The following is a 17,013-nucleotide window of genomic DNA, read 5'->3' as shown; positions in this document are numbered from 1 at the left end:
TTCTGGCCTTCACCTTATGTCCTGGTTCTTGCTGAAGTATTCATTCCTCCTAACAGTGGCTTGAAATCCAACACCAGCTTATTATTAAGCAGGTATAATCAGATCGAGCTCCTGTAGGTCTCCTGGACCACTGTACTGTAGGTTTATATAGATTGCACCTTACAGAGCAGTAACGTATCTGTACAACCTTCGACGTGCATAAAGTCGTTGTGAAAATTGATGACTGAAGGCGATTTTTGAAAATGAATAAAAATTGGCAAAAATATTTTTGAGTGTAAAACCACTGGACTTGCACAGCACAGTGCCACTTTATACACTTTATACTACACATGAACACTTTAAGGACAACAATTAAAACCATATGCATTGATGTATATACATTATTTTTCCACATATATTTTCTATAGTTTTTATATAGTTTATAATTTATTTATCTACCTCCTTTTGGTTTTATTTTTTTATCCCTAATTGCATTCGTTTTGTGTTTGAATACCGGACAGATGCAAAAAGCATTGTACTCAAGCATTGTGTCTATGTGACAAATAAAATTTGATTGGATTTGATTTGATAAAAAACTTAAACTGTGAGGAAACAGCATCACTGACTCTTACATGGATTTGGAAGATCCCCAGAACCCCAGAACATTCATTCATTTTCTACCACTTATCTGAACTACTCGGGTCACGGGGAGCCTGTGCCTATCTCAGGCGTCATCGGGCATCAAGGCAGGATACACCCTGGACGGAGTGTCAACCCATCGCAAGGAACACACACACACTCTCATTCACTCACACAATCGTACACTACGGACATGTCAATGCTAAATATTATGACAAGTGCAGCGAGTACCTCAGGACAACAGATCAGAGTACCTCAGGACAACAGCTCAGAGTACCTCAGGACAACAGATCAGAGTACCTCAGGACCACAGCTCAGAGTACCTCAGGACAACAGATCAGAGTACCTCAGGACAACAGATCAGAGTACCTCAGGACAACAGCTCAGAGTACCTCAGGACAACAGCTCAGAGTACCTCAGGACAACAGCTCAGAGTACCTCAGGACAACAGATCAGAGTACCTCAGGACAACAGCTCAGAGTACCTCAGGACAACAGCTCAGAGTACCTCAGGACAACAGCTCAGAGTACCTCAGGACAACAGCTCAGAGTACCTCAGGACAACAGCTCAGAGTACCTCAGGACAACAGCTCAGGGTACCTTTTAGTAAAATTACAAATGGTTTCAAATTGTATTTTCAAATGATTCAGCCTGTACGTTTACACTTTATGTGTTTGAGGTTTAGACTAAACCTTAATTATGTAAACTAAACACTAAAAATATAACTCAGGTGGTTGGACCTGATTATTTTCACTGTTTTCATAACATGAACAATCGTGTACGGACTCCTTCTCAGCCTCCATTTTGAGAATCGTGGACTCACAATGATCCATTGTGTGAACTAAGGAAAAGTGGAATACTATTTTGTGGAAGACTAAATTACTGTGAGACTTGTCATACTATGTCAAGAAAAAATACAAAAATGAGATATACAACACATATGTAACACAACACATTACACAATATGATAAATTGTGTGAGTAACACACTGAGGCAAAACTGAGGAACTTTTGGAGGTGTTGTCCTGAGGTACCTTGAGCTTGTTGTCCTGAGATATTTGGAGCTGTTGTCCTGAGGTATCTTGAGCTGATGTCCTGAGGTATCTTGAGCTGATGTCCTGAGGTACCTTGAGCTGATGTCCTGAGGTGCCTTGAGCTGATGTCCTGAGGTACCTTGAGCTGATGTCCTGAGGTACCTTAAGCTGATGTCCTGAGGTACCTTGAGCTGTTGTTCTATGGTACCTTGAGCTGTAGTCCTGAGGTACCCTGAGCTGTTGTCCCGAGGTACCTTGAGCTGATGTCCTGAGGTACCTTGAGGTATTGTTCTGAGGTACCTTGAGCTGATGTCCTGAGGTATTTGGAGCTGTTGTCCATTGTGGGCGGAGTCAACACTCGTTCATGAAATGATTGACAGGTGGCCCATGTAAACACAAACCAGCATTCCGGTGACCATTACTTAAACTAAACCATTTTTATTATTATTATTATTATTATTATTATTATTATTATTATTATTATTATTATTATTATTATTTACTAATTCTAGTTTAATTGATCAATTATTAACAATAAATAGTTTACAAGACATAAACATTAACCTATTCACTTAAGAGTGTTTGTGTTTATGGGGTCATTTTGGGCGGGAAAAAGACCAAAAAAAAAAAAAAAAAACCTGGATGAGCGCGCGAGGACCCCAGCTGCTCTGATTCGGTGGCGTGCGCGCGCGCTTCTCTCTGTTCCTCCTCTGTGTCGCGCGTGAACGCGGAGTTCTCTCTCTCTCTCTCTCTCTCTCTCTCTCTCTCTCTCTCTCTCTCTCTCTCTCTCTCTCTCTCTCTGTGTGAGAGAATCACAGCAGAGCAGAGACGCGAGTGTTGGAGGATTACAGGGGACGAGGCGGAAACAGACAGAACATTTACAGGACGCGAGTGGACGCTAAGGCGCTAAATATCCGCTCGCTAACACCGAATAGCGGGTTTTTTCACCTCTTCGATGATTTCCGAGTTTTTTTCCCCCCGTCTTTTTTTCTTTCCCCTTCACGGATGTCGGTGGTGTTTGATTTGGAGCGCTGGGATTCACACCAGTGTAAATAACTGACAGAAAAGGAAGGAATTCTGGCAACAAAACAACTTTTGCCCAAAGCTGGCGCTTGTGTGAGCTTCATTGTTATTTATTTATTTCCTTGTGACTGAAGACAGACTAAGTGGACGACACCTTGTAACAAACACAAGATGATTTCTTCTTCTTCTTCTCCTCCTGCTGCTTCTTTTCCTTCTTCTTCTCCTCCTTCTCCTTCTTCTTCTTCCTGGACTTCTTGTGATTAAACCTCTCCAGTTCCAGTCTTTCAGTGAAGAGATTTTAATATAAAAATATCAGGCTTGAGGTCTGATCTCTCCCAGAACTCTCCCAGAACTCTTCCAGAGCTCCATGTGATGATGAAGAAGAGGAAACTGGACTGATTTGAGAATGACAAAGCTTTCCTGATCCCATATTCAGGCTCAAGTTTTGGACTTTGGAGTCTGACCTTTGTTCCTGGTCAGAGATCGTATGAAACCGAGTGAATTATTTTAATCAGGAACCGATTATCAGATTGTGAGAATGAGAGACATGAGGAGCAGAAGTTAATCTGCATTGGCTTCGAGATCACTTCCTTGTCCTATGGACTATTATCCGTAGCCCCCAGTTTACGCTGTGGTGACGTTTCAGACGTTTTGACACGTCTCGTGTTTCCTCGGAGTCTCAGGCAGTGGCCTCTTGGCCAGACTGCCGAATAACATAGACGACTTTTGGAGCTTTCGTTCTTCTTTCTGCTGTCATTATGGAGGAGTGGAGACAGTGTGGCCGGTGGCTCATCGACTGCAAGGTCTTGCCCCCGAATCACCGGGTGGTTTGGCCCTCGGCTGTCGTCTTTGACCTGGCTCAGGCGCTTCGAGATGGAGTGCTCTTGTGCCAAATGCTGCACAATCTGTCACCTGGATCTGTAGACCTTAAGCAGATCAACTTCAGGCCTCAGATGTCACAGGTAGGTACTGATCATGAGTGTTCAGGGCTTAACATTGGGATTAAGTAGTAATCAAACTCTTGTACTGTGTAATGAGTTTTATTTTTTTCCTTCTCACTTCTGTCGAACATTGTTCCTTGAGGAACACCATGGCAAAAATGTACTGCTGGATAACTATTTGCAGGAAAAACTTGTTAAACTTTCAGTATGACTCCATCGATTTTTACTCAACACACATTAACAATTAAAAAATCTACACCTGTAATGACTGTACAGACCGTTCAACGTTTTCAGGACGTAATTGTACATCACGTATCGCAGGTAGCTTGGCTAGTTAGATTGCTGCTAAGGTGTCCATGTTTTATTCCACTGTGAAGTTTAAAAGACGTAATAACTCTGTTCTGAAAACGTCTTGATGTTTTTATACACATAAGAGGTAGTGAATGTCCACGAATAACGGTTGGAATGCAGGAATCATTGTGTTATTGATTCCTTTGCTATTTTGGTGTCCTAGGTTCACACTAGCAAATCAGCTGTATTGCTCGCACTTTGTCTTTTGTGGGCATGTGAGTAGGGACGGAGAATTGTCTTTGTTTTTAACTCTGATAAGAAACAATAGTAGCTATATATATACTTTTAAAGGTGAAAGATTTAAATGCGATTAAAAAATATGCACCAGTCAGCCTGGTTGTTTGTGTCATGCTAGCTTTGTTGGTAGATTAGCTACTGCATGAGCTATGCTTGTTCAACAGAGGCACTAATCAACTCGCTTGCTTACTCCCTCACTCGCTCACTCACTCTCTTACTCCCTCACTTCCTCACTCCTTACACTTTCACTCCCTCACTCCCTCACTCGCTTGCTCTCTCACTCACTCACTCACTCACTCACTCTCTCTCTCTCTCTCTCTCTCTCTCTCTCTCTCTCTCTCTCTCACTTCCTCACTCCTTCTCTTGCTCTCTCACTCTCTCCCTCACTCACTCTCTCTCACTTCCTTACTCCTTCTTTTGCTCTCTCACTCACTTACTCTCTCACTCCCTCACCCGCTCGCTCACTACCTCACTCCTTACTCTCTCACTTCCTCACTCCCTCGCTCGCTTGCTCTCTCACTCTCTCACTCGCTTGCTCTCTCACTCACTCACTCACTCACTCACTCACTCTCTCTCACTTCCTCACTCCTTCTCTTGCTCTCTCACTCACTCACTCACTCACTCAATCACTCTCTCTCACTTCCTCACTCCTTCTCTTGCTCTCTCACTCACTTACTCTCTCACTTCCTCACTCGCTCGCTCACTACCTCACTCCTTAATCTCTCACTTCCTCACTCCCTCGCTCGCTCGCTCTCTCACTCTCTCACTCACTTGCTCACTCTCTCACTTCCTCACTGACTCACTCGCTATCTCACTCACTCTCTTGTGAATCTCCACATTCACTTTCACCTAATTTAGAGGTTTTTGGACAGTAGCAGGAAACCCAAATGAGTGGGGAACTGAAAAAAACTGCACAGTAGGGAACTGAAAAAAAGTTGAAACTAATTCTTTACCCTACGCTTCATGGCGAGATTTTGTTTAACCTCATGTATGTACGTGCAGTGCAACATCTGAGCTCTCTCTCGATGAGTGAACTGTGTGTGTGTGTTTGGGATGGGGTGGTGCTCCGGTGGAAGGCGGATGCTCAGGGGAAGCTTGGCTTTGTCAACATAAAATCATGAACAAATAAAACCCTCAAAACACGCAGCTTCTGTTTCGTGGAATGCGATGTCCTGCCAGGGATCTTTGAGAAACAATGTGAGAAAGGGAATACTTTTCAGTTTTCATATTTTTCCACAGAACAATCACAATGTGAGTTTGTGCACATGTGCTTGTTTATACGAGAGAAAGACGATCTTTGCTTTTGAGCTGCGTTTTCGTTCGTACGCTTGTCTGAACAAAATGATGTTAGCTGCTAAGTCTGTAGCATGTATGAAATAGCCTGTTTAATAAGAGTAGAATTACAGGCGGGGTTAAATTTTGTCATCGACACATTATTCACTTTATAGTTACAGATTAAATTTGACCTTTACATTTATCAGTAATACGTACATCGGACTCTTTACCCTTGAATATTAATCTCTGAGATTTCTCGTGCTAAACTTGTTCAGGCAGCGCGACTCTTCGCATGTCGATGTGAGCTCAAATGTCAGATGTCTTTTCTATGTGAAGAATTTGGCTCGTGCGTAATTTCTTGTTTAAGATTGTTCTAAAATTTCAAGGGCAGATCGTGATCTGTGAAGCTGTAAGACGCACTCCGAGGCGATCCGTTCTAGGAAATTAATCAACGGATTAGCAAAGCGGAGCAACTTTAACCGCTGCGATAACGGCACGTCCTGAAAGGTTCTTATTTATTTAATAATGAATTAAAATTTGTAATTATGTTGTAAAAGAAGAGCAGTTAATGCCTGTAAGCATTTATGTTCGACACAACATGAAGTCGGTAATGCAGTCTGTTGCCTCGATGCTGTACGATACAGCGTCCTCTCTCCTAATGACGTTCCCATGTTGATCGCTGACGCACGTCTTCCTTATGTAACTGCTAAATCTTCATGCAATTCCTTAATAAAGCAATTACATATTTGTCTCTTCTAAGCTACACAACAATACATTTATTAATTCTTTTATTATTAGACTTGTATTATTGTAAGTCTCTGTAACTTACAGTCTTTGGGGTAAGCTGTTACTGTAGTCACCATACTTTCAACATAAAACAACCTCATTTGCTTTACAGGCTAAAGTTTTGTCAGAGCTGCTGAGAACAATAATGTTTAATGTTTAAGGCTTAAGCGAACAGAGGAACCCCAGCGTCATCCGGCTCCACCAGTGTCCTCGCCGAGCTCCTGTGACCGTCTGAGAGGAAGGACACGACTGGAAACCGAATCAGTGGTGTGATTTACGATCGCAAAAGGTCACTGCGTGCTTTGATACACGCTAGTGACTCTTTTATGACCTCTATTAAATCACAACTCAATGATTACACGGCTGGTTCGTGTAGGAAGTTTGCTGATGCCGGAGCAGGGATAGTTCTCCAAGCCCAAGCTCTCTAATCAAAAACACGTACTGTATCAGCTGATGACCTTTAATCCTGCCAGGTTTATTTATTCCATATGTCTGTTTGGCGACTCAGGATTATTGTATTTGCTGGACTACAGAGACGAAGATGTTGTAAGATAAAATGCCAAGGGGTTATAATTAGCTAATTAGCTCAGGTGTTATAAGCTCATAAGTCAGAATCTTGGATGGCTGCACTACGGCAGCAGATACCGGCAAGTCATGTGAAGGTAAAGTACTGTGTTCTCTGTGGTTTAGTACCCCATAACACTAAAAATACAAACACATTTGCATGCTGAATTTTTTTTCCTACAACATAATGCTTATATCCTGTAGACTACTTTACCCATTGACTATACCTGCAGACTTCACATATAGCCTTTACCCATGGACTTTACCCATGGACTTTACCCATGGACTTTACCCATGGACTTTACTCATGGACTTTACTCATGGACTTTACCCATGGACTTTACCCATGGACTTTACTCATGGACTTTACTCATGGACTTTACTCATGGACTTTACTCATGGACTTTACCCATGGACTTTACCCATGGTCTTTATCTGTAGACTACATCCATAGACTTCACCTTTAGACTACATCCATAGACTTCACCTTTAGACTACATCCATAGACTTCACCTTTAGACTACATCCATAGACTTCACCTTTAGACTACATCCATAGACTTCACCTTTAGACTACATCCATAGACTTCACCTTTAGACTACACCCATAGACTTCACCTTTAGACTACATCCATAGACTTCACCTTTAGACTACATCCATAGACTTCACCTTTAGTCTACCTCTATAGACTTCACTCCATAGACTTCACCTTTAGACTACATCCATAGACTTCACCTTTAGTCTACCTCTATAGACTTCACTCCATAGACTTCACCTTTAGACTACATCCATAGACTTCACCTTTAGTCTACCTCTATAGACTTCACTCCATAGACTTCACCTTTAGACTACATCCATAGACTTCACCTTTAGACTACCTCCATAGACTTCACCTTTAGACTACCTCTATAGACTTCACCTTTAGACTACCTCTATAGACTTCACTCCATAGACTTCACCTTTAGACTACATCCATAGACTTCACCTTTAGTCTACCTCTATAGACTTCACTCCATAGACTTCACCTTTAGTCTACATCCATAGACTTCACCTTTAGTCTACCTCTATAGACTTCACTCCATAGACTTCACCTATGCACTACACTTCAGGACAACTCTGAAGTATCATTTTGCAGAATGACAGTTCTGCCTGTCCAGCTCATGTGATCGTCAGTCCTGATGCATGACGAATGGACACTGAGGCCAGTGTCGGTATCAGTCACCGCCAGGCTCTACAGTTCCAACCCAGCGTCTCATTTAAACAGTCCTCAGCGTGTGGAGGCCATAAGAGAGCACATCTCCACAGCTCACAACACCAGAGAAAACACAGAAGCTCTTCACTGTAGCTGTCAATCACATGGAGAATCACAATGTCATGCCTTCTCTCGGCTCTAACGAGCACCGAGGTCTTTATTAACCCATCGTCTTATTTATCCAGGATGTGCCGAGGACAGTATTTGAAAGGCAAAGCTTTCCGCATAGTGTTGTAACCTTGGGAGTCGATGTAGGAGTAACGTTTAAAGGAAGTGTAGTGAGAAATGATCAGAAAATTATATAAATTAAATATTTTTGGTATCTGGTGTATTTAAATGTTTTCTTCTTACTTCACAGACCACCATTATACAGTAAGTGAGTTCTGACTCATTGGATTTTTGTGGTTTTATCTCGGTACATTGAGACATGACTAAATTCTTGGGTGAGGTAACTGTACCTCTGCTGCAGATACAGCAGGCGGAGATACAGAGGTTGAAAAAAGACAGATTATTCCTTTAAGATCATATCGAACCTAGTTTTAAGTTTTAATCTAACTTTGCGTCGCATGCTAGAGAACGGTGTGCCGGGGTCTTACGCGGTATGAGCTGGCCCCGGTGCTGTACGGTAGCGCAGGGAGTGCCGGATGGATAACCATCTCGAACGGATTTCTCTGAGCGCGACAGATCTGGGATTTGTGATGGAATCTGTTGATGTTGTTTTTCCTGGTGGAAAGGCAGTAGTGAATGCCTGAGGCATGATTCATGCAGCAGCTGTGTGTGTGTTTGTGTGTGTGTGTGTGTTTTGGTGCATACCACACACAACCACGTGTTTGATACCTGTGTCTCCAGACTCCATCTAGCTCTGGGAACACGTCTTCTCTTTCTTCTCCTCCTCCCCAGTCACTGCAGGGCTTCTGGGAACACACACCCTTCTCTTTCCTCTTTCACTACAGCTAATTTGTTGCATTTAGCTCAACCTCTTTTTGCGCTCCACTAGACCCACAGGGCACACGCAGGAAGCCTGCTTGTTTAGCATAATGCTTTCGTTCTGTATTTCTTATTTTTACAGCCTTCTCTGTTGGCGAGACAGATGTGTTCATAACGCTCGTAAGCTTCTCCGCAGTGAAACTAGATTTTATTTTACAAGTCGCCGCGTCTGATTTATCTGCCTTATCAAGCCGCTTTCCCCGCCGAATCGTCTCTGACGTCTTTCCCTCGGGCTTTGTTCTTCCATGTTACACCAGGATTCCTCAGTTTGATAAATAATGCAGAGTACTTTACATTATTTTATGCTCCATTTTTATATCTGATTTGCAGAAATGACCAAATTTGCAAGCAACGCTTGAGATTTCGACCGCTTTATTTTATTTTAATGGTTAGCTGATGACCGATGCATTTGAGTGAATAATATAAGTTATTGTTAGGAGCCGTGAGGAACGCGTATAGAACTCGAAGTCTATTATAAAAAAACGTACAGCCAGCATTTACTCGTTATTTACAAGCGTACGCTAGATACAGATCCCGTGTCACAGGTATCTTGACATTATTTATAAGGTATATTTGGTGTATTGTCATAACCAGCACTGACGTAATTAAAAAACAAACAAACAAACAAACAAACAAGCAAAACAAAATCCCAGACCTTCCGGCTATGACTCACGGACGCTGCTGTGAGAACCAACGCACAAGTGTAAACAAGGCGTAAGCTAATCTGACAGGATGCAATACATCCAGCTCTGATTTTGTTTGTGTATTGGGATAATAGGATTGAACAGATTCCATCTGGATTTAGGATTTCGAGGATGTTTTTTTGTCGCCTGTGTACTAAAACAAATCCTCGGCCACGGATCCTTCACGTTTGTTGTTGACTTAAAATACAGAAGCTATGTTTATGTTTCGTATCAACAGCAACTTCTACTGTATAATCATCATTTATACACAAAGCAGAGTGTCTTCGTTGTGTCGAGGTTCGTCGTGAGAAGTTCAACGTATAGCGTGATTATAGAGCCTCGATAGCGAACGCTGTGACTGTCGAGACGTTAAGGATTTGAAATATTCATCATTTGTTTGTCCAGGAAACACTTCTCTATTCGTCTTAAGCTCCATCTCTGAATCCTGTCCGAAGTCTATTTCTCGTTACCGGAGTCTGGAGTAATCCTGACGAAGTCTTGTGTAATTCAATCTAGCTGTTTTGTATGCGCTTCACCTTTGACCTGTGGCAGCTGGGCGTAAATGATTTCATTTACCGCACTCGTTAGGACAACTTTCTGGGCCGTCCGGTCACGTCGTGGCCGGGGAAAGTTAATATGATTTAGGAGAGGAGGAAATTGGTGGCTGCTCGCGGTGGTAATTTGAATAGACACACTGTGTCCGGTGGGGGTGGGGTGATTGGAGAACGGGTTCATATTCATACGAATCCACGTAATTATCATGTCTCACAGCCTTTTTTTGGGACAAACCTAACAAACTGGCAGCACACTGGAGCTTTCACTTGCCCAGAGGGATAACTAACGTATTTGTGCTTCGTCTCCAGCTGTGTTTGTGCTGGCGTGATTCAGCGAGTCAGTCAGAACACCGAGCTATAAGGAGCAGTCGCTCAGTCCTTCCTGTTTGCTGTAGAAGGAGACTCGAACGAAGAACGTGACGCGTCACGTCATGGCAACCCCTTAAAAAAACAAACAAAACAAACTAAGAACTTCCTTATAGTTTATCATCAGGAATCAATAAATGTTATCTTACCTTATACCCAGGTTTAAGTCTTGATATCGCACTTCGGCGTCTTACTTTTAAACGATATCATTTCTTCTCACTTCGACGACCCTAATTGACGTTCCGTAATGAAATCGTTCGCCAGCCCTTCGGGAGCAGTTCATCATTCAGCGCTCTAAAACTCGAAACCGTTTCCTATTCAGCGCAGCAGGAATAAACCTTTTGGGTCTGCTGTGTGTTTGTGTCTCGATGTGTTTATGTGCAGTTCAGGGGTTTCAGATTCTCTCCATATGATATATAATAGTAACAGTCGCTCACGATAGAATGTCGAACGTCTCGGTTACGTCTCCGTCTCGTCCTTTTACCGGTGGAAGCCGAAAACCGCCATCAGGCCCACGATATTACTGTATTTTTTATTAGTCCTTTATAGTCACACGCATTAGTGACTAGTTCAATATAAGATGCTTTCGCAGCGGGATTTCCAGAGGCCGTTTCTGTCTTAAGTGACATTCTGTTAGAAAAATGGGGAACAAACCCATTTGCAAAGCCGACGCTCGTAAAAGAAAGAAAGTAAAAAAAAAAAAAAAATCAAGCTCCATCTGTTAGAAATTTTGTTCTAGGATCTTGACATGCAGACGAACCGAGAAATAAGACAAGACTTTTTATTTTTTTTATTTATTTATTTATTTATTTATTTATTTATTTATTTATTTATTTATTTATTTATTTATTTTAGATGGTCTGGATGTATTTGTTTGAGCTTCAGGGCTTTCTGCTGTAAATGTTATGCAGCACAATGTACAGGGTTTGGCGTGCGTGTGTGTGTGTGTGTGTGTGTGTGTGTGTGTGTGCGCGTGCGGCCGCTCTAGTCATGGATTAATGAGAGCTTCTATTCGAGGAGGAGACTCTGACGACGATAAGATCAGAAGTTCTCTCAGTGGTTCCTAACCACTGCAAGCTCTCGCAAGATAAGCTTCTTAATATTTGCTCACTATCTCCTCAAACCAACAAACGAGATATGATTGTCTCTCTGTAGCACGCCTTTTTTTTTTTTACGGTTACTCGATTTGGCACGTCGCGGAATTTCCGAGCAATGCCAGCCAATATCCCATTACTGAGTAGTATTGATCAAATCTCCTAATTGGTTGGGGAAAGGAAGGGTACACAGGTAGGGTTGCAACATTCGAGCCCGTTGTGCAGAAACCCTCCTGTTTATTGATTCTGCGAGGAGGGGAGGAGGAGGAGGATGTGCCAGTTAATCATGCAAACTAATGTAACGGACAGCAGCATAGGGGAGGGCTGGTTTCCTCCCTGTTCCTGTCGCTTCCTTTTCTACACTCACTATATTTCAAACCAGCTTTAAAATAGTCGCTGTGACTTTTTTCCCCACTCAGCGTCGCGTTCGATAGATATTTAAAAAGCAGCCACAAGTTACACCAATCCAGACTATAGGTTTCCAAAAGCGACGTGTTCTTCACATCCCACGTAGTAACAGTTGCCGTACGTGATCATGACACAGCGACTGTTCGGTTCTCAGCTCTGATTCTCGATGCTCTGGATGTAATAGATAACCTGAGCTTATCTTCTGTGTTGGGGTTTTTATTAATGCCGCAGGTATTCAAAGCAAGCTGAAGGGGAAAAAAAAACCAAAAACGATCCTCTAGTGTGGCGACGTGCCGCGCTGTTCCGTTGGTGAACATCCCATAATACTTACTGAATATGTATAAATTGGTCTACGCTCTTGGTTTCCATGGGTACGTCAGGGCAAGCCGTCACACACGAACGCACCTGCCGAGTCCAGACACGAAGGTGACAGACGTTTTGATTCGGTTTTTTAATCCAGATCGTGCTTTCGGCACGAACACCGAACGTTAATATCAGCGTGTTATCATCACGTGCGTCTCAGCGGGCCGTGTTTGATTGAATCAAAGAGCTCTGTAGCATGCAGGCAGTGTGGAACGTTTCCTGTTTAGAGCAAAAGCCTAAACACAGGGATTCTGTAACGGTCCTGATCAGACTTATGTTCCAGATGGAAATCCAGCATGATTTCCATTTCACTTCTCAGTCCGAGTGCATCAGTGTGACAAGTAGGCAAATATCTAGCAACCCGAACCGAGAGATGCAAACCAGTGACATCCAAGAGACACTGTGTGTGTGTGTGTGTGTGTGTGTGTTTGTGAGCACACCATACATCATATATTAGGATGGAGTTAGTAGTTATTTGAATAATCCAACCTGACCATCACGGCAGTTAACAGATTTCATGTAAGCAGGTATTAAACATTTGATGCGTTGACGTCGCTCGGACTTCCTGTTTCCGAAGGAAACATGCAGAATTAAACCACAGCTAAAAATATCACGACTATTTCAAGTATTCGTGTACTATTAATGTTACTAATATTTCACAGGATTTTACGATACACGCGTACGGCGTATAGCAGAAACACCGGCGTCATGATTTAATACGAAAGGTTTAATTCCTTTTCTCCTCTCCGTACGGAAGGGGCATTTTTGAGAAGGGGACTAGATGATCACCCCTGAAACACCAGGAATAATCACTTTGTGTAATCGTCTCACACTGATTTGATTATTTGATTCCATATAGACAAACACCGAAATGATTTTTTTCTATGATTCGCCAAACACACACACGGCCGCATGTCTTCCGGAGAGATCCCGCCGTTCAGGACGATATTAAAGACGCCTTCAAGACGTGACTGCTAGGGCTAGCAGATTTCAGTCTTTTTTTTTTTTTTTTTGCTAATATTGTAAAAAAGCATAAGCCGTTATCGTGATATTAGATTTCAGCGTTTAGAACGTAGACAAAAATGTCTCTCAAATCCGCGTTCTGATTTTACTTTTATTCGGTTAATGGGGTATCGTGTCCGATCTTGATGGATGGCGTCTGCGAAACCAATTTCCTGCACGTAAAGAAGAGCCGCCGTAACAGCAGGTAGGATTACAGAGCAGCTTTTCTTATTAAAATAGGAAGAAGTTTGCGAAACATGGCATCAGCGAGCCTGGGGTGTAATGAAAGAGATGATGCGTGACAGGATTTAGGAGAAAAAAACAAACAACAATCGAAAATACAGCCTCACTTGGGGAAATAAGGAGAAACAGACGATCGTAAGTGTGTGATTGAGGGGAAGCTGTCTGTTAGACGTGAGCTGTGAGCTTAAAGGCCGTCTTCGGCTGACCTTTCCTCGCACTTCCATTTATTCTACTTTCTATTAGTGACAACAACAACAACAAAAAAGTCAATGTTAGGCTTAAGTGCTGGAGGATTTCCTCCGGCCTCCATCCTTCCGGCTTTTCTCTGCATGGACTCTGCTGTGGAAACCTTCCCCCAAAACCACGAACATCCATATTGGAAGCCTAACAGAGAGTTCGGGAAACACACCCATGCGAGGAGGACATGCGAGGAGGCGTCGAGCTGAAGAATGTGCTGAAACTCTGGATGTCACAGGGTCACGTCTGTGGGCGTGGCTTTGTCTGCCTGCATCTAGTGCTTATGTTTAGTTTAGGCTTTTAGGCCGAATCCTCCTTTCTTCTCAAGAGCAGCTTTCTTCGCTCACGGCTCACGCCTCGATCCGCGGAAAATCTCCGTTTTGTCCGTGAAACGTCCAGACAAAATGTTATTAAAGGTGAACTGATGAACACAAAACATGGAAACATGAAGCTTTTATTGTAGCAGGGTTTAAAGATGTTCCTTCTTTCTCATAAATACACTCAGAGGGAAATATATGAAAGTGATAAATATCCCACATCATAACCTCTTCCTGCGGCGGACAAATGTCATATATCAAAACACTCGGCACGATGAGGGGAACTGATGTCACGTGTAGCCCCGCCCCCACAATTAGCGAAATAAAGAATTTAGCACAACATGGACATGTGACCTATCGAAACACTCAGCACGATGAGGGGAACTTGCCACGTGCAAGCACATTCACATTTTCTTTAGGAAATGTACCGTTCTAGTTTAGTTTAGAATTTTATTTTTTTTTGTCCGTAGCTTCTGACGAACAAATCCGATCGTAAGCCCTGCGGTTTTACTGACAAGCGCAAAACTAAAGTTTTCATTTCTTATGTTTGACTTTTAAACATAATTTATGCACCAGTGTGACGTGCTGCGCTGATAAGCTTTTTTTTAATGATAAAAAATAAAATATTTCAACCTTTCTTCATCGTATCTTCTAAAGAGAATGTCGTAAGATTTCAAAAAGGAAATTGTAACATTTGGGGATTTTATTAGTTTTGAAACAGCCGTGTAAGGAATCGCGTTTATTTAAAAGAACGAACCACACAAACTGTCTCGTTCTTGTGTAGGCAGCGATGCAGCGATGTCCTTCGAGCCTACCGACGGTTACATCTGCACACAGCGATCGAGCGCACAGTGTGTTCTGGCATACGGACTCGCCATTAGGCTTTTATTTTCCAGTCCGAGTCCATCTGCTATGACGCACCGGGGGCTCGATGCAGAGCGTGCAGCAGATCCACTGCTCCAAGATCCTCATCATCCTTAATGCATGGCACACAGATGGGTCCATTAAAAACCTTAAAGTTTATGGATTTTATTTTTAAAACAGTGGCTCGTAAAACTCTCTCATATCGAGTCGAACTCTGTTGCTAACTCCACCAGACACCTTAGCCAGACTAATGCGTTATTAATGTTTATACTCCATCAAAGGTTATAAAGTTCTTATGAAGCTCCACACGTCACTACGTAACGAGTTGGTTATTGAAGCTCTACTCGCTCTGGGTGAAAGGTGTAGAAGACGGTAGCGAGAGCAGCTCTGCCGTTTGGGTTAAAGGCGATGTTGAGCTTCTCTTTAGGAGTGACGAGGATGGACCGGATTAGGAACGAGAACGTCAGAGGGACGGCTCAGGTCGGCTGTTTTGGGGACAAGGACTCATGCCTCTTTTCCACCGGAAAGAACCGGGTGCTGGATCAGAGCTAGCACTAGTGCTGGTTCAAAGTTGGTTCCACTGGTGAACCTTCTAAGAACCGGTTTGCCTTTCCACCGGCTAGAGAGCCATCACAGCGCCGAGTGTGACGTCACTGTATACGTGTCACGTGTCCCAGCAACGTTAGCGCAGCAGCGGCAAACACAAACACAACAACAATGGCGGATGTTGCTTTACTGTTAATGCTCATGGCTTTGCGAACCTACATCGGCATCCAAACGCGGCGAATAAAACGTGTATGTGCGGATCCGTGTAATCTGTATAAACGGAGGTTGTAATCGATAAAGTACATAACGTTATTTTATTCGTTAACACAGAAAAAAATTTAGCCTTAGCATGTAGCTACATACTATCATGTGTGCTGATAATGTATCATATCGCGGTAAAGTAAAAGTGTATTAAACATTAGTAAACTTAAGGTACATTATCAAATGCGCTAACAGTAGCCCCGCCCACAGCTCCTTACACAAGCGGTTCTTAAGTCTAGACCAGCAACGTTTTGGTGCTACTTAAGAACCACTTTTCCTGGTTCAGAGCCGGTGCTTTGGCGGTCGAAACAGAAATAACTGGTTCTAAATTAGGCTCCGAACCAGCACTCAAACTGCCTCGGTGGAAAAGGGGCAAGAGAGTCTAGATTGAGATGGTTTGGACATGTACAGAGGAGAGAGATGGTTATATTGGTAGAAGGATGTTGGGGATGGAGCTGCAGGTAAGAGGTCAAGAGGAAGGTGAAAGAGGAGATATATGGATGTGTTAAATGAGGACATGAAGGTAATTGGTGCGGGAGTAAAGGATGCTGGGGATAGAGTTAAGTGGAAACAGTTGATTTGCTGTGGAGACCCATAATGTGAAAAACAGAAAGAGGAAGAAGAAGAGACTCACTCTAGGTTCTGAGCCCGAACAACATGTCCCCTAACGTTCGTTCACCTGGTGAGCTAGCTAATACAGTTTGGTTTCGTCTGCTTCTCAGTTGTAAAATCCTCTCTGTCGTCAGTCTTCACGTATCTCTTCCAGATGTCATCCTGTGAATTTCGCTTCACGCTTCAGATCGTTGTCTCTGTACGCAGACGTTTTATTTTTAGACGAACGGTGAAATAGATGCAGGTTTTTCTCTGGGGGATGCAAACTTTTGCAGCGTATGTCAGATTAACACTGTAGCTTTATTATAAAGTGTTAATCACCACACGGGTGCAACTGAGTGCAGGTGTTTTATATGCGGTATTTTTTTTTTCTTTCTTTTTTTTTATTCTTTTTTTA

At 42.7% G+C, this 17,013-nt stretch overlaps 1 protein-coding gene across 8 annotated transcripts in view; it reads left to right on the top strand.

Moving 5' to 3' along the window:
• The first annotated feature begins 2,394 nt into the window (after window positions 1–2,394).
• The window catches only part of vav2 (vav 2 guanine nucleotide exchange factor), a 160,627-nt gene continuing 146,008 nt past the window's right edge, over window positions 2,395–17,013 (top strand). For 3 of the 8 annotated variants that reach the window (XM_047805651.1, XM_047805650.1, XM_047805649.1), the window contains exon 1: window positions 2,395–3,635. In XM_047805651.1, the coding sequence (XP_047661607.1) occupies window positions 3,432–3,635 (204 nt within the window). In that variant the 5' untranslated portion in view covers window positions 2,395–3,431. The remainder of the gene's footprint in view (window positions 3,636–17,013) is intronic. The other 5 variants (XM_047805655.1, XM_047805653.1, XM_047805652.1 and 2 more) reach the window with 4 other exon arrangements.

The sequence above is a fragment of the Tachysurus fulvidraco genome, chromosome 21, assembly GCF_022655615.1.
Source record: "Tachysurus fulvidraco isolate hzauxx_2018 chromosome 21, HZAU_PFXX_2.0, whole genome shotgun sequence".
NCBI lineage: Eukaryota > Metazoa > Chordata > Actinopteri > Siluriformes > Bagridae > Tachysurus > Tachysurus fulvidraco.
The sequence above is the reverse complement of the archived record's forward strand: the minus strand, read 5'-3'. Positions and strand labels throughout refer to the sequence as shown.